This window comes from Merops nubicus, unplaced genomic scaffold (genome assembly GCF_000691845.1).
Source record: "Merops nubicus isolate BGI_N331 unplaced genomic scaffold, ASM69184v1 scaffold20819, whole genome shotgun sequence".
NCBI classification, from domain to species: Eukaryota; Metazoa; Chordata; class Aves; order Coraciiformes; family Meropidae; genus Merops; species Merops nubicus.
The window spans coordinates 73,843-99,658 of record NW_008633327.1 but is presented as its reverse complement, the minus strand read 5'-3'; the positions used below and the strand labels follow the sequence as shown (position 1 = coordinate 99,658).

The 25,816-nt window shown below is 38.8% G+C and overlaps 1 protein-coding gene across 1 annotated transcript in view; it reads left to right on the top strand.

Moving 5' to 3' along the window:
* Nucleotides 1-25,816, top strand: part of LOC103780536 (slit homolog 3 protein-like) — a gene marked incomplete at both ends in the record, with an annotated part of 123,744 nt that overhangs the window by 29,951 nt on the left and 67,977 nt on the right. The window contains 4 exons of the mRNA XM_008948224.1: nt 7,328-7,478; nt 8,679-8,753; nt 17,824-17,967; nt 21,242-21,385. Of these exons, the coding sequence (XP_008946472.1) occupies nt 7,328-7,478; nt 8,679-8,753; nt 17,824-17,967; nt 21,242-21,385 (514 nt within the window). The remainder of the gene's footprint in view (nt 1-7,327; nt 7,479-8,678; nt 8,754-17,823; nt 17,968-21,241; nt 21,386-25,816) is intronic.

Sequence of the window (25,816 nt, the reverse complement as noted above, 5' to 3'; positions counted from 1 at the left end):
TGTAGGCAGAGTATGGAGCCATATATATTCCTCACCTGAGATCTGAGTTGTTCTCTGGAGGGGTCTTCATTAGCTGTGGCAGAAAGCTGAGTGATTATTCTCGTAACTCAGATACCTCAAAAACTAAGGTGAGACAAAGTTTGTTCTCTTGTCTCACATTTCTATTGCCAGTGTTGAGATGAAGCTGAGCCACACTTATCAGAAATGCCAAGTTAGCACTTTTTTGTGTGTATAGCGGTCACTGAAATAAGATAAAGAAAATAATTGGAGAGGCATGGGCATGAAGAGAGCTAGTCAGCTAAAACCTGTGCAAGATTGTTTGAGCCTGCAATTGGACAATAAATTTTCATCTGACCACTGTGAGACTGTGGCAGTCTCCTGAGGTGTTACAGCTTGATGGGACAGTTGAAAATAGGGTCCTGTATTAAAATTCTTACCAAACAGTGAATTTAGTGAGTGATAAACAAACAGATCTTGGATTGCAAGAAGTGAGTTCATTCGAAGAGCAAACCATACCATGCTCTTTGAATGAAAGGTGTATCTGAAGGGTGGGGCTCTTCATAAAAAGCAACAAAAGTCTGAAGGATATGATCATGCCTTTTTCAGCATTCTCTCTTTTTTTGCAGAATGATCTTATGTACATCCAAAGCCTTACAGAATTTGCTTTTTAATATGCAATTTACAAAGTAGCATGCTTCCCTGAGTTTTATCTATTCTATTTGCAAAAAAAAAAAAAAAAAAAAAGCCCCAATAGCCAACCACAAAAGCAACAGGAGGAGGCTATGCTCCTGCACAGTTTTTGCAATAGTTTGCAATGAGCAGAAAGGCCAGAATGTGCCTGTGGGGTATTTTGTCTCTTATATATTATAGGGAAATAAATTATGGTTTTGGCACTTTTCTTTGTGTGCTCATTCCTCTTGTTCATTGTAGTTGATGATTAACTTAGGCAGTTATTGTAAGCAGTGTTTAATTAGTGCGGCGAAGGAATAGAGACTCATTCAAACTATTCTCTAGGGGTTTCTTAGGAAGACATTTGCAGGGCTCTGACTGCATTTCTTTCCAGTAGGACTGAGAGAGTTCATTGACAGTGAAATTACTGAGTTTATTACAGATATTCCACTTAATACTGAAAATCTGTATATAATATAAAAGTCTTTGGAAGATAAGAGCTAAGAACTTCTCATTCCTTACCAGAGTATTGGGGATTAGTTTATCTGAAGAGCCCATGCCAGGATTGCTGCATTATTAAACCAGTGTAGGAATAAGCGTATGGAACAGTGCATCCTTCTTCATTAGAGCCATACAAAATTATTGGCAGGAATGGTAGTTATAGGTATAATTTCTAGATAAATGAGGTGTGGATTCCAGGGTTATGCATGCTTTGAATGAATCAAGGAAGAAAATTAATGCCTCTTTGTGCTGTGTTATGAGTCACAAAAGAAAATGAATAATCTAATTTTTGTATCCGTTAGGACTCTGGCTGGCTTGGCAGCTTGTGAGGATTGAAGGTTTATTGTGTTAGGTATCTCTAAAGAGCTGCTTTAGTTTCTTTCTTAGATATCAAAGATAGGCAGTAAACCCAAATGTCTTATTCACATTGCTGTATGCAGATCCACAGCATGAGGTGACTAAGTTAACACTAATTATTTTCTGGAGTTCCCAAGTAATTGTGCATTGACTTTGTGCATAGCAATGCTGCTTCATAGCAAATGGTGAGGCAGAGCCCCTTGCTGGATTAGCTGTCTTCTCTGCTCAAGTACCTGCATTGTTCTCCACGAGGGCAGTGAATAATCTGTTTGGTGCTGACTTTGTTCTTTGAGCAATGCAAACCCCTTACTAAGGAAAGCGATATTTTTTTTAAAAAGCACAAGCATTAACCTTCACTGAAGTGCAGCAAAACGTTCTTGAGCAGCTGCAGAGGACAGCCACTTCCTCTCTCATTTGGGAAGCCTGCAAGAACATTTGTGATGTGACTTTCAGATGCACTCTCCACTGGCATAGCTCTGCTGACATTAAAGGCAGTGGGAGTTATTTCAGTGGGAGCACTCAAGCCAAAACTGAACACCCTACATTATATGTCAAAGTTGCAGGAATGAGCTACAAGGAGTAAAGCTGTTTGAAGTAATCCAGGTTATTGGAAAAAGCGAAAGCTTCCATCAGCAAATTACGTACAAAGCCCAACAGATATTGCGCCAAGAAACAGAATAACAAAATACACTTGTCTGCCTTATTAGGTCTGTAGTAGCACGTCTGCAACCTTGCTGTAAAGTGCTGCTGAAATAAAAAAAAATTAAATTAAAACAAGCAGCAGTGGTAATTACAGATCGTCGATGTAAGTGCCACCAGCATGAAAGGCCACTGGGAGCTGAAATCAGGCTCAAAGGGAGCTTGGGGAGCATTTAGTGCCAAGGCTTGGCCTTGAGCTCAGAATCTACTCGTATTAATATGAGCTGCGGTATTTCTAAGGTTGCATTTAAATAAATAGAGCAAACCAAAGTGGTATTTGTACTGAAAGGAGACACCAACAGAGAGTAAGTAAGCGGCTAATAAAGAGCAGCGTAGGTTGGTCATTCGAGACATGGTGGAAGTTCACAGCCTCCCTGGCAGGAGCTGTTTGCAGGCCGTTGGTAGCGTTTTCTGTCCTGTTAGTTCTGCCTCTGAACTCGCCTGGGCTCTGTTCGTGTACACTAACCCCAATTGTGCTCCAGGGTGTTCCTGCAGTTGTAGCGTAAAGGATGACCTCTTGTATTCGGCACCTTTTTGCATGGGTGGAGTGGAGAGCAGCTCTCCGTGAACCTTCAGCTTGTGCTTCTCCATGCTGCTTCCTCTCAACGCTCCTCTCTCTTTGGCGCTGCCTAACTCTGACTCTGGCTGTTCATGGGGTTTTCCTTTGTGCTTGATCTAACCATGTGGTAGAACAATACAAATTGAACATGGTTCTGTCAAGCACCATGGAAGGCTGCATACTCCCTGCCGCATGGCATGCTGGGATACTTCTGCTGTTTTCAGAAGCATCAAAAAGGTGAGAGATTCCCCTTTTCTCCCAGGAAAAATGAAAAAGGTGAAATGTTGCTTAACCAGACTCCCAGGCACTGCAGCGGAGAGCCCTAGTGATGTTTGCGACAGACTTTCCAGAGGGCTTGCATGCAAAATAACCATTCTAAGTAATTAATCTGTTTAATTGCTCTTATAATGGAAAATCCAGGCATCCTGTTGATTAATATGATTCGTGGGTGATTCCAGACATACCTCCAGAGGTGAAAAATATTTTTTGTCTTCTTATCATATAAATAACCTAAGCTACATCTCTCTATTTGAGCTGTCCAGTGAGACCTTCTACTTGAGATACGCTTTGGGTGCTGTTCTGTAATAAGACGCCTGCTATTTAAGCTAACTTTGGACCTATCCGAGCAATCTTAGTGCACTGACATTTCATTACGAAGAAGTGTACCGCAAAAGAACCTCAGAAGAGTCTGCAAGGCATTGTCTTTTATCTCTGTAATGGCATGGGTAACACGGCATGTGTGAAAACAGTACTATCCCATAATTGCACAGCACAAAGCTGAGGCAGCATAGCCAAAAGGCCGTTTTAGCTTTGACAAGATCTTTAGCATACTTCTGAGTAACTTCCTTCCTATGTAAAATAGAGATAATTACACCTATTTGTAAAGGACTTGAGAACCTCATACAGAAGTTTTCTTATATGGATCTACTGCCTCTTTTTGCCAATTTGTAACATATCTGTTGTGGACCTATCAGAAGAAGGACATCTGAGATTCTTAGATTTTATCTGTAATTACTCATAAGAATTAATACCAGCAATGTGAAATTATGACAAACAACATACCTCCTTATTTTCCTGAAAATGTATGAGAATTGTGATCTAGCGGTTACATGAACAAGTGAGTGCCAAGATTCCTGGTTTTTTTGTCCAAGTTTTAGACCAAGCAATCTCTGTGGTCGTATTTTTGGTGCCAAATTTGAGGCAGCTGGATTCATCTTTTCTAGAATAAATATATCAGGTCAGTATTCAAGCCCCTATTGAGATAGTTTGATATATTCCAGAACAGATCATCTAGCATTTCTTTTAAGTCCTTTGGGCAAAGCTAAGTTTTAAAAACTGAAATTAGGTTTACTAAACAATGCTTGAAAAGATGAAGAGGACAAGAATGTAATTGTCTCTGTTGCTTAATTTCCCCTTGTGGATATTAGAAAAGCACTTAAGATTTCTGAGCACTTGGCAATGTGTTATTTCTTTATCTCAATGCTGCTGGTTTGTAGAATGGCTTGTGTGTTTGTCTGATGGTACTCAAGCATTGCAGCACCCTGGTACCTGATAGTGGTGCCACATTGTTGTGAAATGAAAATGGTATCAGAGTAACTAGCAATTCAGATAAACACAGTTGCCATCAGTTAAACACGGGCCTTGCTGTTGCCTTGGCTACTCATTTTACAGAAAATTTTATTTTTATTTTGATAGTTACTAGAAACTCCCAGATTCATGTTTTAAATTCAGCCAAGCTTCACGGAGTTCTCAGCTACAGTGCACACACACTTTCAAGTGGAATAAAATGACCAAATGGCTGGTCTGGAATAGTGAAATGAAGCCAAGGGTTTCTTCTGTGCCTGTCCTGCATCCCTTTTCCATGGCTTTCCACAGGTGATTTCATAGTGTGCAAGAAGAGCTACAAGCACGTGGTGGTTAATTGTACTTCCTGGATCCTGTCATGGTCAACAGAGCCCTGCAGCAGTACGCTGATAAAACCCCTGTGTAGAAGTGGATATAGGCACTGAAATAGTTCTGCAAGCAGATGGCTAAATTTCACATTAGTATCCCAGCTGGGAATATCTTAATAGAGCAGCCACCTGTCCAAGTGATCTCAAGGCTGAGGTCAAACTAAATTTTATCTAGTCTTTGGCAGGTGATCCCTGCTGTCTCTCAGTCTAACAGATGACTGGGTACTTGCTGAGCATATACATGCTATTGATTACTTCTGACTCACTGCTTTCCTGGGTAGCTCTTATTTAGACTTATTCAGAAGGGGGAAAAAAAAAAAAGGAAAAGGAAAAACTAACGAGAGAGAGAAAGGTGATGTCTGCTCCATTCTTCTCCTGCTGAGCTGAGAGGGCTTTCCACTCTTGCAAGTGTGGAGGTTGTGGACTGTTGCCCAGGCAAGATCAACTTCTTATAGCTGATGCAGCACGGGAAGTTGTGTGCCAAAGTTTATGCCATCAACAGAGAGAGACTTCCAAGTCAAAATGTGCTAAATATTCTTTATTTACTTTACCAAAAAGCTTGAGAGAAAATCAGACTGACTTTCATCCTCTAATGTTATATATTCCTTTTTCTCCTTCATAAAGCATTCCAATTACTTTCCCATCCTCCTTTTTCTTCCCCATAGGAACATCTTGTATCCATCATATTAGACTAAAAATTCTACTTAATAAATTTTTACCCTGTGTAACTTCATAATGTTTGTGATTATTCTTTCAAAGAAAACTTTTGAAATAAAAATGAAAAGTGTTTCTCCAAGGGTGCATTTGGGGATTTCCAAGACACTTCCTGATTCAGTGAAAAATTTTGTTGGGTCTTTCAGGGCGTACTGTCACTGTAGCAGTTTTACTAAATAACTGTTCCTCCTTAGCATTATTTGCAAGGAATCATAAACAACCAAATGCCATGTCTCATAGACCTAAGAAGGAATATCTGTATGTTCTTGTAACCAAGCCACAATTAGACATTTTAGCCTGACTACCAAGCCTGGAATTTTTAAGACTGGAAATCAGATGGGTTTTTTTGAAAGAATAAGAGTTTAAATGATGCTGGTGTGGGGAAAGGCTTAGTCTCTATTCTTATAACGTTTTAAAATGCCCAGTGGTCTTAACATTTCACAGGCTGTGCTGTCATGCTAAAAAACAGTAGCAAAGTTGCACTTTAGCTGTATAATTTACAATAAGCATGATAACCTGCAAAGTATTTAGCACTGCAGAAGTGTAGTGTACAAAGCTGTCTGAGATGTTTCTCATAATCTGCTTCAGAATTGCAAAGCTAAGCTGAAGTGTGTCTGTGGAATCAAAATGTTAGATTTCCTGCAGCATTGCTTGCTTTCAGTGCATCACCGTGTGGAGGTAATGTGCAACATAAATTAAAATAATAGTGGGTTTACGTGACTTCTTTTTTCTTACAGGAAATAGTATGCAGCCATAAAGTGAGCAGTGGTGTATTTATCAGTCTGGGAAGGGGAAGCTGGTGATGAATATCATCGAGACTCTAAAAACAAATTTCAGCTCAGGTTTAAGTTTTTATGGATGTTTTCAGGTTCTTAAAAACTGAACTTTCTCAGATGTTTCCTGAGAAAGCCTTGCAATCATCTTGTAAAGCTCTGGAAAAGTTAAAAAGTAGTCCTCAGTAGTTATGATCACTGGACATTACACAAGGTTCCTGAGACAACCCTGGTGCTTCCATTATGAAATATGGAGTGGGCAGGTATTGCATGGTGTGGTCTTGGCAACACTTGGCTTACATACACATTTATTAATACTCCTGGTTCCTTGAAGCACAGAGATCAAGTTTCCAACCTGCTGTTATTAAAAGAGAAAAAAACAAACCTGCAAAGGACTGATTAGTTCACTGAGCCTAATTGGAAAAGCATTTCATTAGAATGGGTCAAAAACCTAGTCAAAGAGGTCTGGCAATCATGGTATAATGGTACATTAGGGAGTGCTTCTCACTAAGTATGGTCTACCCTTTCCTTAATTAAAATAAATATGATTTAAACTGCTATTACTTTCCTTTGCTGTTTGTTTAACATAGTTAATAAAGGTATCTAACTGTTGGGAAATTGACAAGGTTCTCTCATATAAATTTGCCCTCAAAAGTAACTCTAATAGCTGAGGTCTGAAAATGTTGGACTTTTTAATGACATCTTTAAAAATCCTTTGTCATTTGAATGCACCAAGATAGCTCCTGCATTCATCATATCCATTTTCCTTGTTGCTGAACCAAGTTCCAAATGTGGAAAAGTGACTTTGCTGGAGCTCATTTGAAACAGACTCCAAGAGCTAATTAGACATGCTTCAAAAAATACCTTATCAGGTAGGCTTGTTAGACAAGGAATTAATCTATCAAGGGAAGAGTGAAAAAACAGGAGGGTAGTCTTGGGAGTAATTTGAAAAAGCTGCTGAACAAAATCTTCGGCAAGCATTAAAATTGTGTGCAGGAGCTTGGAGCTGACGGGAGGTGACGTTGAGAATAGTTTCCATAAAATCTCTGATTGCTGCGGTTATCAGGAACTGTTTGCTGGAATATATTTTCCTTTTATTGCAGGGTCAGAGGATTACAGAAGTAAATTCAGTGGGAAGTGTTTCATGGACCTTGTCTGTCCTGAGAAGTGTCGCTGCGAGGGAACAATCGTAGACTGCTCTAACCAAAAACTCACCCGATTACCCAGTCATCTGCCCGAATACACGACTGACCTGTAAGTGCTGGCTCTCCGAGTGCTCAGCAGGGCTTCTTGGTTTTCCTAGTTTGTAAAGGCTGTAAAAGGGACTCGGACCTCTTCAAGCGAGCCTCTACTTCAATCCATGTGTGTAACAGGGGAAGTTAATTCTATTTCAAAGGAGCACCACAACTCTCTTACTTCCGTAGCATGCCATTGCCCTGTGCACCAGCTGCCTGTATGTGTCTTCTCAAAGTGCTGACCTCTTCTGTGGCCCAAGCTGTATGGTTCCTTTTCATTCTACCTTTGAGGCCTTTGTCTTTGCATCTGGTCATTTTTTTGTGTAAGAAAAGGATTAACCCTTTTGAATTAAATCTGTGATCCGGAACTCACTCTGTGTGATGCCTGATACTTGGGTGAAGTGATTCTCACTAAAACTAATATATTGTTAAGCTATAAGTGATATTATGAAGTTTATTTGCTTTCAGAAATCCTTTGGGATTATGAACATAATACAATGCTAAAGAGAACATGAGAAAACGTGTTTATTACTTAGTAAGTCAGGAATTTGGTTCTTTTGCTATATTAGTAGCCACTTCAAACAAAAGTCTCTCTTTATGTCAGTATGCTATTTATTGTACTTAAGATGTTCTGTTTAAACTCCCATAAAAATTGTTGACCTGATCTGAAGATAGAGAAATATGAGAGCTATCCAGAAATATAGTGAAGTCTCTACATAGAAAAATGGAGCTACGTCTAATCAGAGAAGGAATTTTGCACCCCAACCCTGCTGAGACAGTGATGCTTGCCTTCGTTTTGAAGACCCGTAGACTTTGATGAGAAAGGACCTGAAATCATGTCCCCTCTGTTTACGTGGACCGCATCTCCAATTGCGTGTCTTCTCTAGTGGAGTGCGTGAGGGAGGTTTGGTCACGCAAACAAGGCTGTGTAATGGTTAAGGTTAATAATCCCTTGTCCTGTGCATCGGAAGAAGCCCTTCTGACACTGTCCTTTGGCTTCACGCTCCTAAAGGCATCCTAAGCCTTCACAATAGATACTCTTCTAGGTTCCCTTTCCTTCAAAGCTAAACTCTTTTCACTCTAGGAATCAGAGAGAGATGGCAGATAGTGTCTTGCTTAACAAAGGTCATAGTTCCCCGTGTAGCAGCCCTGTATGTCACAGAGATATATTCATAGACATCTGTCAAATATTATATGTCTCTTTGTTTGTTCCTATCAGGCGTTTGAATGACAATGATATTTCTGTTTTGGAAGCTATCGGACTCTTCAAGAAATTGCCCAACCTCAGAAAAATGTAAGTTTGAGTCGCTTGCTTGTTGGAATACATGCTGCCTTGCATTATAAGGAGGAAGGGATGATTTTTTTACCCTTTTGTACTGTACTAGCAATAATTACATTTTTTTTTATGTGAATTTAAGGAAGTTGGATGAGTTACCTGTTAGATGGACAGGCCTAGTTAAACCACAGTGACAGATGAAGATCCCTAGGCTGATATTTCAGTATTCCTAAGGCTGTATTCCTTGAAAGTCTTTGACTCATGGAGACTGAAGGAAATTCTGTTCCAGAATTTATTCAGATGTATGTTTATTATTAGAGATGGCTATGAAGCTTAGCATTCTGTTTTTGTCTTTTGAATGTGTTACGCAACTCCCAACTAGTGTGATTGTTTCAAATAGTTAAAGGAAAATGATATTGCAAGATGTAGATGGTGGCAACTTCCTTTGATCATTATTGTTTTAGGCAGGAGAAGAAATTAGCTAATTTAGAGATCAGTCATTAAAAAATACCTGTATAATTCTGCTGGCAGCCTGAGTCCTGGCACACACTGTGCAGCGTATATATCTAATAAAAGCTGTGTTTTGGAAAGGGTATAATATATTAAATACCTCCTGATAGTCTTCTATAATGTTTCTGAAGTTATTTAAAGTTTTAACTGTATGTCCCCATTATTAATGTGTCCTCTAACTTCTTACTTTTAGTAAGATTTTATTGCTAGAGTCAAGGTAATTTAGGGAAACCAACCAACGAACCAGACTTTTTTGTGTTCTGCATTCATGCCGTGTGGTTTCTGCCATCTGGAGCTTCTGAGCCATTTGAATCCATCTAAGATCTCAGGGGCTTTGGAGAAAACAGTACTAGGGTTTTTACGTCAGTTTTATTTCTGCAGGATTTTCAGATGCCGTGCTGCAGGTTCACGAGTGGGGGTTGTATTTGTGCAAGTACAGGCCACCAGACTTGGAGAATTAATCATATATATTAGCCTCATAGTTTATGAATGATCTGTAAGTTGTAGCTACAGTGCACTTAGAGAACGTTGTTGACATTGTTGAAGTGTTCTGTTGTCTATGTACATAGATACTTAATGGGAATGAAAAATGGTATATAAAAATACAGACAAACTGGAAAGCATCTGTCCTCATCAAACCCACAGGATTTATGTTTTGAGAATTGGAGAGATGTGATAGCTGGACTAATTTAATTTTATTTAAAATTCGCCAAAGGCAAGTCACAGTGGTGTCCTTCCTGTTCCCATCAGTTCTTTGGGTGGGAGGGATGCCTCGACAGGGCTCTGTTGTTAGGCATAAATGCATCATGAAACAGTTACAAGAGTTATTTTAAGAGTTTGTTTCCTGTGAAACAAAAAATCTTCCTGCTCTGTTCTTGGTCGGTGATGAGAACAGGGGTGTACGGGTGCAGTTCAAATGCGTGGCAAAAAGAAGTTGTGCCCTGCACCTCATAAAGTGTCTCACATACGGGATTTTAGTGACAGAACCTCTTTAGGTTCTTTGTAGTTGAGCTAATTTCTTCCATTCTACCTGATGCTGTAAAGAAGTATCTCATTTTGAATAAAGGGATTTTCTGAAGAGTGTTTTTTTCATATAAGTGGAGCAACATTTCAACTATGATCTTACTCAGCAGCCTGATCCATAAAATTCCAGATTAGACTTATTTTTTCTAATTCTTCTAGTTCCATTTTTGTGAGGGGAGGGGGTTACCGAAGGAAAAAAAAAAAAAAAAAAAACGAGCAAACATACACCTTTTTCCTTCTGTGTTACTATTTGGACTTTACTAAGCATCCTTCTGCTAATAACGGGCCCCTCCCCATCATGCAAGAAGGGAAGTGTATGGAAATACCAGTGGCTGGGATTGCTGCTGCTGACGGTCCTAATGCAGCAGTTGTGTGTGGCAGGAATGTGATGCATGTGCTCTTCATTAAGTCTTACTGCTGCTGTTACATTAAGCAGGAAGAGTATTGATCCAAGCCCTGTTTTCATGTCTTTATAAGGGACAAGAAATTTTACTGTTACTTGATTGGCAATATTGACTCTGTCTCATATTCCTTGTCTGTTCAAGTGTTTAAGGAAAACAGCAGCTGGAGGAATCTGTCTGGAAACTGCATTGCTTCATAGGCTTAGGAAAACACTTCAGAGCTTTGCACTGGCAGACCATTAGACTAAGTCACCTAAATCACCTTTTTTTTTTTATTATTTATTTAATCTCTGTTATTATCTCTTTTTCAGAAATAAATATGAGTATCTGGAATCTGGGTATCTGAATGGGCTTTCAAATGAATGCCCTCTGATTGTCCTTCAGTTCAAGACTAGCGACAGATCTGTGTCAAGGAAATCTGCACAGAAACTTCTTTAAGAGTACTACAGTTGCACTGCAGCTAGTAAAGCACCAGCATAATTCCACAGATAGCGAATTAGCTCTTCCTTCCTCTTCATCTTGGTGTCTCCTCATCTTACGTTATGCTTATGGGTAGCTTTGGTTTATAACAAACATTTGGAAGTGTTTTGTAAATTGGACTTTAAAGAGGATTCAGATTTTACTTGCGTTCTAAGTGTACACTCATATTTGTTCTTTTGTCACTCGGGCTCCATCAGTTGTCCATGTCTGAGTGTGGTGTGTCACAGTCTCTTGGGTTTTCTTATAAGATTCCAAAGGGATCATAGTCATAGATTGGGCATTGACATATTAGGATTGCTTCAGTGTGTATCGGTGAAAATAGTCTTTAATTAGACATTCACATAATAATTTTCAGTTGGACTTTTGTCTCAGTCCCTTGATAGGTTCCCTATCTTCTGATTCAGTGTGTGTTCTATTCTCACCATATTTTGCCTCATCATATGGCCAGTGTCCCGTCTTCTTTTCCCCATCTCTCTAGCCACTGACAAAACTCTTCTCTTAGCCCTCAGGCTCCCTTCCCACCCTCATGCACAGTTATTCCATTGCATTACCTTGAGCTCTTTTTATAACCTTCACAGATCTCTCTGGGGCCCCCTCTTTATCCAACCCAAGGACATACTACCTGAGATTGGTAGATACTTGAACAGAGAAATGTCCCCAATCCCAAGATTTGCACAGTCTATAGCTCAGCGTCCTGCACTGTCTTAAGAGACATTGGAAGATTTCAGAAGAAGAATCTGAAGTGAGAAAAATCTTGGCAAAATTAGCACCTAAAATCCAATTTTTTTTAACAAAAAGTCCTGTAGTCTTCTTGGATTGTAGCAGGAATCTCAAATCTCTTTGTTAAAGAGTTAAGAATTGAGACAAGCCGTAACAGATTTTCACAGGGACGATGCATCCTTTGAATAAACACTTACATGGTAGTTCCCAGTTAACAAATTTGAAATCAGAATTTGAGCGCTTCAGACTTTTCATAAAACGATAACAAAGTTTTGAGATGTGAAAAAAATGGTATTTTGGTTAGCTTTATTTCCTGGGGAAAAAAACACTAAAATATATCTACCTCTAAATGCAAAGGCTATCTGACAGTTCATTCTTTTAAATCTTGCCAATGTTGTAAAATAAGAATAAAAAAAAAGGGAAGTGTCGGACCACCTTTGCAAGAGGTAGCACTGGCAACCTCACCTCTAATATCTCATTAGCTTTTTGGGTGTAATTTCTCTCTAAATATTCCTCCTAAGTGGAATCTTATTGTATGATATGTCAGCACGGGATTTAATACATTTTAATGCAAAATGAAATTGAATTCTTGATACAGAAATTTAAAGGTCACAGAACCATAATGCAAAGTTATGCCACATTTTATCTAGGAAATAAATTGCTAAGATTACCCTGCTGGTTTTTAGAAGGTTAACCTGTCTGCCTGTGCCTTTTTTTTTTTTTTTAGAATAAAAAAATCAACTTCAATAATTAGCTGTAAAACCCATATACACAGCGCTATTTTCATTGCCTAAATTGTAATCCACCATTATGTTTAATATTTTTTACAGTAGAATAGAAAGGTTGATGTTGACTCCTGTAGGTGGATCTAACCCAGTCCAGAAATAATTTACTGGATTCTCCAGTGGGTACTGGAAAATGCCCTGAGCTCTGTGTTGGTTTCATTGAGTTCTTAGCGTTATTACCTCACCTGTTCTTGCAAGTGTAAAGGGATGACTTGTCTCTGAAATCTAAAGTCACATTCCAGTGACTCCCAGGCTCCAAGGACTGTGTTGCTAGTGTTCTGCAGGATGCTCAGAACAGAGCAACTGGAATCTGCTTGAAGTGCAAAAGTACAAGGGTATGTTTCTGAGCTCCTTTAGAGTGGGACCAGCTCCATGACTTGGGTTTTTGGGAGTATCCTATCTTTGGGAGATGGGAAGGCTGCAGGACCTGCTGCCCTCCAGTCCTGGGAGCTGGAAGCTTCTGCCCTTCACAAGATGAGCAGGCTGCCAGTGGGAGATATTCTCTCTCAACACTGCCAGATCTCACACCAAGCAGGGGTAAGGGGCAACACTACTGTTCACAGGGGTAAGGGGTTTGACTTTTGTGGAGCAGTTCTGTGCTCACAGAAACTACAAAATTCAACATGAAGCAAATGCTGGGGACCACACAACTCTCTGTACTAACTCAAGTTATTAATTGGTACAAAAAGAAACTAAGTGCTTGGGGACTGCCATGGCAGTGGGAGCCTGAAGGGGTCTTCTGGCCATGCCAGACAGGTCCAAGCTCCATAACCCACAGGGTGCCTAACTAAGTGGGAGAACAGAGGTACACTTGCTTGCTGAAATGGGATGCTGACACACAGAGAGAGGCTGCAGCTTCCAGATGTCAGCTCCAGAGCCTGCTCACTCCCCAGCACCTACAGGAAATTGGTGGGACTGGCAATTCCCACTGAGGTCCTGGCAGCTGTTTCTGCAGGGAAAAAGTTGGCAATTCAAACTAAAAAGGTGGACTGCCACACTTCATGCACTGCTAGGGAGAAAGGGGACTGACCTCTTTTTCCTGAAGAACAAGAAGAACAAAAAATATTTACCTCAAAACCTGAAAGGGACTTCTAACAGTTAATTCTGTTAAATCTTGCTGAAGTTACAAAGTGAATGTAAACTTATAATAACTCTTATAATAAGAAATATCGCGCCGTCCTGGCAACAGCTGGTACTGCCAACCCCACCTCTGCCACATAATGGCCTTTGGAGGTTTAATCTGTCTGTAAATATTTCTCCTACACTGAACTGTATGAAGTGTCAGCCCAGGATTTAACACCTTTTATATGCAAAATAAAACTGAATCAGGATAAAGCTTGCAGACTAGAAGTCTGTTTCAAAACCAGAAGTAGTTTAGGTCTTTGGAAACAGCTGTTACCTGCTGGTTTTTCCACCAAGCATAGATCTTGCCATGGCAATTGAGGTTGCAGTCACCTGTCACTTGTTATGCAGAAACAGACTTTATTTTCTGGAAATGTTATTGGAGAGAGTGTTGTGGTTTGTGGCATTTGGGCACATCGTGTGCCTCCCTTTTTTTTCCAATGAGGCCATCAGTCTGCTCTGCTGAATCAGTGTGGGAGTGTCACTGCGTGTACTTCACTGTCTGTAGTGTCCAAGCCTTTCAGTGCCATCCTGCCTCCGAGAACCAATCGCTTTATAACAGCTAGCCAGACTGTTGGCAAAAGCTCTACAACCTTCTCAGCATCCTCCAGAAGAATGTGACAGCACTGGGGTTTTCCTCTTAACATATACTTAATTCCAGACACATCACCAACGGGCAGAAATGTTCTAGGGAAACCCCCACCAGGAACAGTCTCTTTGTATGATAAAACTCCAAGGTTCAAGGTAAGGCCAGGCAGAGCCTGTGAAGCTGAACTCTGCTCTGGTGGTTCCTTCTGGGATGTTGAATAGCAGTGAATACCATGCTGGAATGTTAAACTGGACCAGCAGGTACAGCAGGGTAACTGATTCTGTTAAGTCTGAATAGAATCCAGCTTGTTCTCTGTTGAAGTTGTAAGATCAACAGAAATAATATTATTATAAACTTTAGCCATAAAGTAAATAAAATCAGACCGAAAAGTGAGCTGCGTGAACAACGTCACCTTGATAGCTTCTTAGATCTGTTCATTTCCTATTCACAGCCCCACGTAAAGTAAACCCAGGCTTTCTGAAAATTTCTTTTGACCTCTTGCCTAGAATGAAAGTAGGATTAAAAGTTATCACCAGGTTAAATCAGGGAGTCCTTATGGAAACAATACCCTTTCTTGAGTGACCAGGATGACTGTAGGTTCCCATTTGGGTCCTGCCAGAGGGCATAGAGAGCTTGGGAAATACTCAAGACTCATTTTTTTTCCACTGTCTTCCAGTATTTCAAGAAGAATTCCTTACAGGAGCTCAGTGTTGGAAGAGGATGGGGCTTTTCCATAATGGCAATTTGCTGCAAAGTCTGTCAGAAGGTTTTTTTTTTCTTATTAAATAAATTCTTTGTCATGGGCTATGATCATGTATGAAAGATTCTTTTAGTGGTGGGAAGGACAGAGCAGAGTTCTCTGAATTGCAGAGGAGACAAAAGTTTCACTGTTTTTATGTTTCAAGGTTTATATCAGCCGATTATTTTTGCTGGTAATTCTAGACTGAAAAGTATGTAATTTCTCCTGTTTATTTTTCTAGTAGGTCAGACTTTAAGGAGGACATGTTTATTTGTTTTTTTAGTGAATGAGTGCTGTCGTCTACCTTTTTTTTGCTGTTGTTGCATTCTGATGTGGGAAGCTTTAACTCAGAAGACAAATAAAGAAATGCAGGTTGACAGAACATCTGCTTTGATAACACTCCAAGTGGGATTGCAGGGCAGTGTCATCTTTACCTGTTTATTATTGTAAAGCTTGTCTTTTCTCTGCCTTGAAACTTTGATTTCATCAGAGCATTTAATCTTGGATTTTCAAAGCTTTTGCATGGAAAAAGTATCTATAATTGGCAGCTTCTGAAACTGCTAACATATTTTTGGATAATTTTGTGTTGTTGAAATGATCAGGTGTTATTAACCCAAATGAGTGAAGTTCCATAACTACAGAAGATCTTTGGCAGCAATTAAAATTCACATGGTTTGCATTGTATATATGTTCCAGTTCTTTTGTAAATTATGGCCAGCGTTTTCCTCCAATATTTGCTCTTTTTTGCCTAGAGTATCTAATCCTTTAAAATTGCACTCTTGTTTTAATATATGAGACTAAATAGCTCATTTACTAAAAAATAAAAAAAAATAAAAAAAAATAAAAAAACCTGTGTAACTGGAAGTATGGATCAATTTACAATCTGTGAACTGAAAGTCAAAGTCTTTGTGTATTATAGTAACTCACTCTTCCTTCCCACCACAAACGTTACTTCTTTATTCATTTATTTTTGGGCTAATATGCATCATGGCATGATCTTTACCAGAAAAATTGGGAGCATTTATTTATGCCAGCATTCAAAAGAGATGCTGAGCTATAAACATTTCCACTAGGGAAATAGCTGAGCCCCAAAATTAAATGCATATGTCAGAATATCCTTCCTTGACTTGCTTTGACACTGAACATAAACTCTTCGTGTGAGTATTAGCACAAAGTGCTAACCTTCTGGAAAGCAAAAATCTGCATGTAAGTATTTCTGTATGTTTTCATGTTATTTTTGGCTGATTGCTGGCATACTCCTATTCTTTCTGATCACAGAATGCACAAGAGGTGATGGGCCACATGCTGTAGGGCCCACTATCTGACAGTTGTTCAGCAGACATAAACCAGTGTACTGAAGTTTCCCACATGAAACGTATCTCCAAGGCTCAACTTTTTTTTTTTATTTATTTTATTAAGTGATGACTTCTGCAAAGAGCAAGACCCACATTATTTCTATCTGAGGCCAAGCTGTCTTGTTGCCATGTCTTCTGTCAACTTTTATCCCAATGAGATTGCCTGTTCTTCTGAGGAGAGTAGCCCAGGTGTTAATCTGATACCTTGTCATTTGTTTTATATCACCTGGAATTGGATTTTGAAGCTATTACTCATGCTACATGTGTGCTGGGATCACTTCTGGAATAATTTGCTGTTCAGGATGAGTAATAGTGTTGGAATTTGGCATCTTCTTGGGAGAAGGAGTGTATCTTTGAATTTCTCTTTTTTGTTGCAGAGAGTAAAACAAAGAATAGTGTTTCCTGTCATAAGCCTAAACAAGTAGGATTATTCATCATAATCTATACAAGGCATCATGGGAGATGCTTGAAAGACTGAGGCCCAAGGTTTTAATATGCTTATGGCCTTTTATATAAATGTTTTAAATAATTAAATGCCATTCACTTTTATGCATCTCTAATGGCATTTTATCATTCAGAAGTTTTCTACTCACTGAGTTTTCCACAACTATGAAATATTCAAAAGATCCATTTTGCATTTCATCCGAACTTCATTTGACTTTGTAGATTGAAGTTTTCCAATGTTGATCTATAAGCAAACATCCTGAGACTGTATAGACAGAGTAAATATTTAGAAAATAATGCTGTATAATGCAGTAGCTGTGAGTTGAGAATTACGTGATACTTATTTCATTTTAAGTGGTGGTGTTAAATGTAGGTGCCTGGGAGTTCCTGAGTGCACATATTAAAATTTGTATTGCAGTCACAAAGTTTGCTGTGGTACTCCAGTGTTGAGATTAAAACCAGTAAAGGTCCTGCTACACTAAATAAAAGTGTTTCATATGTCAATGTGTGGTACATATTTCAATGGTAGTAACATCAACTGATTCTTACCAGTTGAGCACCCAGTCCCAAGCATGGTTCATAACTTCATGGACGTAAATCAGATGTTAAAAAAATTTACTGTATTCCTGAGACACTTATAAGCAAGAATGACATGAGGTGTAAGAGCTGGTAATGCCATTTATTTAGATACTTTTGATATATCTGTTATAGTTGTGGGTTTGATGGGTGAAGAGGAGCTCTTTACAAGTACAATAGGTATACTTCTGAGCTTCTGTATGCTCTCCTTGCTGAATGGATGTCTCTCTGGATAGCAATAAAATGGTACATAATCTTCCTGTCTTCCTCCTTCCAGTGTAATGATGTATGTTTGGAATAAAACACTAATAATTTTCTTATTGTTACTGCTTGTGTCCTTCCAGAAATCTAAGCAACAATAAGATCAAGGAGATCCGAGAAGGCACATTTGATGGAGCTTCTGGAGTGCAGGAACTGATTCTGACGGAGAATCAACTGGAATCAGTGCATGGACGAATGTTTAGAGGCCTCACAGGGCTAAAGACATTGTAAGTGCAATGATTTGTCTTTGTTCCTCTGCAAGTTCAGTGGGAGTGCTCAAGTTCGGCAATGCCTGCTGAAATATCTGTTATTAGACATCAAGCCCTAAGACGCTTTCTTGTATCACTGTCATGAAGTCTTCAGTATGTTCTAATCCTGGATTGGTTTGAGATTTATCTGCTATTTCTATGGAAACACAGATTTTCAAGAATTTTAGGAATAACACAATGGTGAAGCTGTCATGGGTCAAATTTGGGCACTTTTAATCATTTAATACTTGTATTATTTTGTTATTTCATATGGAAACAAGGCATTTAGCAACATGTCCATGGGGGTGGTGGAGTCACCATCCCTGGCGGGGTTAAAAAAATGTGTGGATGTGGTACTTGAGGACGTGGTTTAGTGTTCATGGTAGTGTTGGGTTCATGGTTAGACTTGATGATTTTAGAGATCTTTTTTAACCTTAATGATTCTATGTTTGCTGTCTGTTAGTCCATCCTCCCACTCCACCCCCACCCAAATTAGAATTGATGGTCTGCTTAAAACAAACGTCAGTGTAGGCTAAGGAGCCTGAAAGATTTTTCATATCATACAAACTGCATAAAATCAGTAGGTAGGGAGAGAAGGAACTCAAGTTATTACCACCACCAGAACAGGTATAGCTGAGCAACATTAAGGCAAGCATAACAAAACTGTTAAGGGTCCTGCTGACAGAAGGTAGCTGGCTACTCATTCTGTACTAGGTGTAGTAGCCCATGAGCACAGGCATGGCTTTGGACATGGTCTTTCTTGCCTGCACCACGTACCATAAAAATTACGTGTGAGTATACTATTAATGTGGTTGTGGCTGGGGAGAGTGTGGAGACGTAGAACCTAAATGCATGAGAAATAAGTTTGCTGTTACTTTTGTGCTTAGACAACCTTTGTAATTTATTTCTGAGAATGAACACTTATACATACACGCATAGTACCTAAGATTAATTTATTTTCATGTTAAAAGCTGTATTGGAAGAAGGATCACAGACAAGATTTCAAGATGATGTCTAATCCACTCCATCCACCATCCCAAGAATCAGTCAGGGACTAGGCTTCTGGAGACAACAAAGAGTCATGCCAGACAATGTGTATGATCTCTATGTGAAAAATACCTCTCTCACAAAGTCTTCCCTGCTGTAGAAAGAAAGTACCTAATGAGGTGGATGCTGTTAGTAAATAGACTCTAGAAATCAAAATGCAGTTTAAAATCTACAATTTATTTGTTAGCAGCGAATGCTTCTTATGTTGCAAAGTATCATGGCACAATTACTTCAGTCTAAAAATCCAAGTTTCACTTCAAGGACTTCGGCCTGAGATGACAAATAGGAAACTTTTCTTTTGCTGTTCCTTTAACATTTTTTTTCTGTGGTTATAGCCATCTGTTCTTTAATTTAATGTATGCACTTTACTAAGGGATTTGAAAATACTGTCCATAGATACTAAATTAATTTTTATACTGTAAAGCAGCCTGTGGCAGTGCTCCTAAAGAAAATTCAGCATTTTTTAATAAAAAGATGCTTAACATTCAAACTATCCTGCTGACCTGACCTACATTTCCCCCTAGCTGATAAAGCAGTCTAAATATACACAGCATGATACGAAGATCTGCAAGTATAAGTTTTCCTTCAGGAAGGGCACACAGTGCACAGTGAACCATGATACAAAACCAAAGGCTTTGGCTGGAGGGACATCTATTTCTATCCATTAATTGACTTTCTTTGAACATTAAAATTGTCATCTTTTACAAAGAGGCCACCCTGGCCAGAATCATGCTTCAGTTTTTAAAAGACTCTGTGCTTTCTGAAATGCAGTAAGTCACTGTGCAAGATGCATTGGCATCCAAATTCGGTCAGCCCATCTTGCAGTACTACTGTCTGGTACCTCACCTACAGAATGGAGAAAAAGTTTCCTACTGCTACTAAGACATGAAGGCCCTTATTCTGATTTGCTACCTTGCTCATTCTAGAGCTTGTGATCTTGACCTGGCTTTCAGACAGCTTCGTGCTCCACGTGTAAGGTGTGTGTCTGTGCCCTGTGCCTCTCTTCTGACATAAATTCATCCCAGTTGCAATATCAGAACAACTGAGACCATGGTGCCTGTGATGGTAACAGTATGGAAACAGCAGTAAACGAAAAGCAACGTAATGTTCACGTCTTAAACACTGAGTGTTCCTGATTATGCTGTGAATTTCTTCCCAGCCATATCTGATCTCTCTTTGGTGTTTTCCAAGTATCTATTGATGTACCATCTAAACACTCTAATGGCAGATGCCAATCTGAGATTTAAATCCAGACTTCTAAGGGAGTCTGAATTTTCATTGTACACTGCATGAATTTGATACCAAGGAATTAACCCTGCTCAATCTGGAGGATCAATTTACTGGAACAGCAGCATGACCTGCGTCTATGTTGTGGATTTTTGGTAATATGCTTTAATTACTGAATAATTTCTCACCTAAGTAGGAATATCACAACTGTGTAATGATGTTTACAGACCCAGATGTTGATTCGCATGCAGTGTAGCAAATACACATGAGCCTTTTTGCTATGGAGTAAAACAAGATACTACAGATTAATTGGGCTTTATTATCGAGTTCATTGTTACCATAACAACTCAGAGAGATGTATCTTCCGAAACACAGCACGATTCATCTGATACAAGCACTGAGAAAAGGCCATTTTATAGGATGGTTGCTGCTTTCTTGTCAATTAATGGTTATAATGGCATTTCAGAATTTGTGTTAGGTCTGGAAACCTTTCCTAAGCTATTTCCTAAGCTATTTCTGCTGAGGTTGCTGTTTTCTTCCATGCTTCTCTAGTGTGCATTACAAAAACCATCCATGATGGGAGCAGAAGTAATGCAAGTGGTATTGTTATTGTCACACATTGCTGTCAGTCTTTCTCAACTGATGTCTGAAATCCATCTTCACCTACTCTCAGATATTTACTGAATTAAGACTTTAGTTTGTGTTTCAGGTTTGGGACTAGTCATAAAATTGTAATTGCGTACTGCTTTCAGATATGGAGCTCCCAACAGCCTCTAATGTTTTGTGGATGAAATATGTTTTAAATTCATCGTGTTTCCATGCATCTAGTCCTCCTATAGCTGTGTTGTACTTCAGCAATGGATAAAAATAGAGAACAGTGCTTGCCAAAGTATCTGTTAATGCCCTAGATAAAGGACCTCCTAGTGTGAAATTATACTCTCTCTTGGTAGTTCCTAATTCACTGTTTTAATCCTTGCAGGATGCTGAGGAGCAATTCTATCAGCTGTATAAACAACGACACCTTTGCTGGACTGAGCTCAGTGAGGCTTCTTTCTCTGTATGACAATCACATCAGCACTATCACTCCTGGAGCCTTCAGCACCTTAGTCTCTTTGTCTACTATGTAAGTTATCTTTCTAGGGTACAAACATGTCATGATGCTGTTTTTTCGTGCTTTCCCTTTAAGATGATAACATTTGAGTTTCAAAATCAAATTATTTATTGTTCATATGTTGAAAACCTCATTCAGGGAAGGAAAACTGCACACTGCTGAAGTCACAGGTTTGGAGGATTCAGGGTGTGATTTAGAAAAACATTTGAATTGCTTTAGCTGGAGGAGCAGAACAAACTTTGAGGTTGCCAGCCTCAGGCAGGATGACTGTTTTGCCATGCCACAGCCTAGTGCAGTGCACAGTAAAAGTTCATGTAAAACAGTCTCTGCAGATTCCAAAGTGCATAGCTTATCATACACTTCAGTGGCCTGAAGCTACTTTAGTTTCAGTAGAGTATAATTTTGTAAGAACAGCTTCTTGGATTTCAGTGAAATTAGTTAAATGTCAGAAGAAATCTTCTAGCTAATGCTTAGATTTTCAGAAGAGCCTAAAGGACAAAGTACTCAAGTCCTACTGGATATGAATTTGAAAACCCCAACTTAAACTTTTCTGATAATTCTCTTTATATTTCTCAATCCTTCTTTGAAGTATTTCCCTTTCTTCTTAAATATGTTTACATACTTTTTCTAGTGTGTTCATTTTAATAAAGTGCAGACTGATAAATATGGAAAGAAAGTCTGCTCTTTGTTTCCAGCTGTGAGAGGGAACCCTGATGTTGCTGTTAATGGACGTTGTCTCCTTAATTCCCTTCACACTGCCCTGAAAATACATCCTAATTGTCCAGTCAAAATAAACTAATGGCAGTATTGCATATCAGGTTTTGAAAGCATTCCCCATCATGTCTGGGGGAAGAAAGAAGTGTTAAATCTCACCTGTTTTGTTGCTCACACTTCCATTTTGTTGTTAGAACTTCTCACCAGCAAATCCATTATCATTTTAGCATTTGGTCCATGCAGCCTAAAGAACCCAGACTTTTCTTCCATTTACTTTCTCTAGTCCCAAAAGCCTCCTTGAAATCGATGGGCAAAGAGAGAAACACAACAAGATCACTTTTATTGACTGTTTTCAAGCCACTGGTCAAAGTGAGCAGTACTTGCTGACACCTTTTTTTGGCTGTGCTGCAAGCAACACCTGCCTGCTTCCTTCCATGGGCCCTTAGTCACTGTGACTCTCTGGATCAGTATATAAAGTCCCTACATTGTTTGCATGGAAGTGTCCTTGTCATGTTTTGTTAGAAAATTGCCCATTTTCTTCTTTTTTCAGCTGGAGGTGAAGAATATTACAATTTCTAGCAACAGCAATTAAAGCTGCTGCTAACTAGAATGCATTGCTTTGGCACTGACCTATAATCTGGTTGGTCATGACAGCTTCCTAGCTGGTGTCTTGGTGAAAAAGTTTGTTCTTTGACACATTTTCACACTGTGCTTGATCTACAGACAGGATAAGGTGTGCTTTTGGCTTCTTCAAACAGTGTTTTAAGGCCATAGTGTTATTTCACATATAAAGGTAAAATTCAGACATGCTCATTTCCTAGCAGCACTCCGTTGTAGGTGGATCTATTAGATGACAACGCTACTGAAGATAGATAGTATGACTGCTTTTCCTGTTCAGCCCACACTTTGTGAGTTAATTGGGTATTGTAGTGACTTATTTTTGCATCTATTCATGGAAGCCAGAAATTCATACAAAGTTTAACATTTCTTTTTTTATCTTGGCACATGTACAGAACTAAAAAATATTACTCCTCTTGTTATTACTCTTTCTGAGTCAGCCTCATAGGTATTATCAAAATATGGACAGCTTTGAAAATAGTGTCCTGACTAATGGTTTTCAATAGAGGAAGAACAGCTATTTTGTAAGTCATTGTTTAAAAAAACAGAAGCTTTTTTATTTCTTACTAGTCAAGCCAGGTCCTGTAGCATCCTAATTTGAAGTGCAATTGCACTTCCGCGTACAGAGAGTTCAGTCATGTCTTTCAGTCCCTACACACATAAGTGGGCATATTTACAAGCAGAACTGGTTTTCCATGAATTATTGTTACGATAGCTGCATGGGGCTAATGCTAGAATGGTAACTGGCTCATCAGAAAGACATGCAACTATTCTAGTATAAACTTAACCTGAATTCCAGGTTTTATTTTCAACCACATTTCAACAATATACAGATGCATATCAGCATGTCTTTCTAACAGGTCACTAGAATCCATTTCAATAGTTAGTACTCTATATTTGCAGTTTTTAAGAGGCACTTGTATTAGAATACGCATATTTCATGTCTCAAGATCTTCTGTTCCCCCTTGATTTTAAAAATATATCTATGTCCTTGAGTAAACACTTCTAGACTAAATGTTGGTATGACATCTTTGCTAAAAGCTTGACTGCTTTGTTTCTGTTTGAGTGGTTAAATCACTATTTTATGTGTAGGAACTCGGATTGCTAAATGAATTTTTATAACAATTTGTCTGCCCAACATTACTGTTTGTGATTTGAGAACTCCACTTGAATAGCCTGATTCCAAAATAAAGCTTTTGCAAATAATTGGCCTTTCCAGATTTTCAATTGCTTTTCAAGTGCAGTAAAGAATCATTTTTCCCACATGGTATTTTATAGAGAGCCTTGATCTCAGATTATTTTCCAAAAGTTACATCAGTCTTGCCATTGAAGGTGCATTTATGTAGGGATGTGTATGAACTTCCACTGCCTAAATACTACTTTAGCGCTACATTAAAGCAAAAAGTCACCGCTCTGCAGTTGGACAAAGGACAAAATTTAGGTGCTTTTAAAGTGGCAGGGGGACATGTGTAAGTATGACAGGATAAATTTGTCCGTTTTTACCCAGTTATTTGAATTTCAAAACAGTAGGTTTGTTTATTTATTAATTTTATATGTAACAACTTATTTCTGGCTTAGTTCGACAAAAAGGCATAATCTAAATTCTAGTCCAGGAATTTAGTAAATTTTAGGTCATATGTTAACCACTGTTTGACTTGAAGAAAATGAGGCTTTGTGGGTAGTCAGTGCTGCTCAGCTAGTGAGCAGTAGCACATTAAGTCAAAGCAACCCCTCCTCTGTAGAAAGCAATAATTACTGTTTTGATGTGAGCATTTTGTAGATTTAACGTTTGAATGTTTCTGGAAGTTCTTCATACACCAGTAAGTTGCTCTCTAGATGTGCAAAATGTTCTTTACATTCAGAGCTGCTGGTTTTCCAGAAACTTAACTATATCCACCTATTCTTTCCAATTGTGGATTATTTCATTCAGATGATTTGTGTCATGGAAGTTGTTCTGTAAACACGATCTTGCTGTCTTCCGTCACTGGAACTAATGGCCTTTGAAGCATTGGCTCACTTAGTGTTGGAGGTTTAAACATTGGGTGTAAACACTTTGTTGATGCCAAAGTACGTCAGTATGGAAAATATAGAAGGCATCCTGCATGTGGTCCCATTATGGATTAAAGAAAATGAAAAACAATTTAGAAGGAAAGTAGCTAGAATTAGACTAATGCTTTCAGTGCTTTTCTGTGTATTCTGTCTGAACAATCCCATGTAACCTTCTTGTTTTCTCACCCTTCTACAGCAAGTTAACCTTACCTTTGAATCCTAGTCAGCATGAACTAAGCTGAGTATTTTTATTACTAAACATTGAGCTGTTTTCACTCCCAGTTCTCCCTCTATACAGTGTACAATAGTCTATGCTAGATCCACATATAATTACAGCCACAGAGCTGCAGGCTAGCACGGTGATTGAAGTATGTTTTTTTACAATGCAGAAAGCAGCTGTATATCATATGATGGGTATGTGATGTTGGCCTAGAACATATATAATTTAGGAATGGTTTTGGGGTTGTTTTTTGCTACCACACCTCAACTATGCCATATGTTTTTGTCTTCAGCACTGTTGTTTTCTGGAGGAATTGTGTGGCTGAAAACCTAATGTGATTCTGAGTACATTTAGGTTTGTAAAAGTATGTTGCAAGCGGAGACTTAAAATATCTTCAGCTACTACACCTGCATTTGAAGTGACTGTTGCTTTAAGGCCTTAATTTTTTCTGTCTTTGAGATATGGTAGGCTTTAGAGAAATTTCATTATTGTCTTTTTTTCTGTCCTACCAAAGTAACTCTCAGACATATTCACATATGATGTGAGAATTCTATCATTGTTTGGATGCTTAATTTTCTATGTGTGGGGCTCAGACAGCTCATTTGTCTTCAGTGAGGCAATCTCAGGCTGAGGCTATTGATTCTTCCTGTCTTTCTACATAGGATAGTGAACTTTTATTTTTAGCCAGGGGTATCAGCCTCTTCCCTTCCACTGAAATTTAGTCATGGAAAGCCTACACACAAATTATGGATAGACATTTTAATACAGGACTACAGAAAAAAAAATGTTTTTTCCATGATCCTTAGCACTAATTCTGGTTAGCTTAGAACAACGGTTGCTTA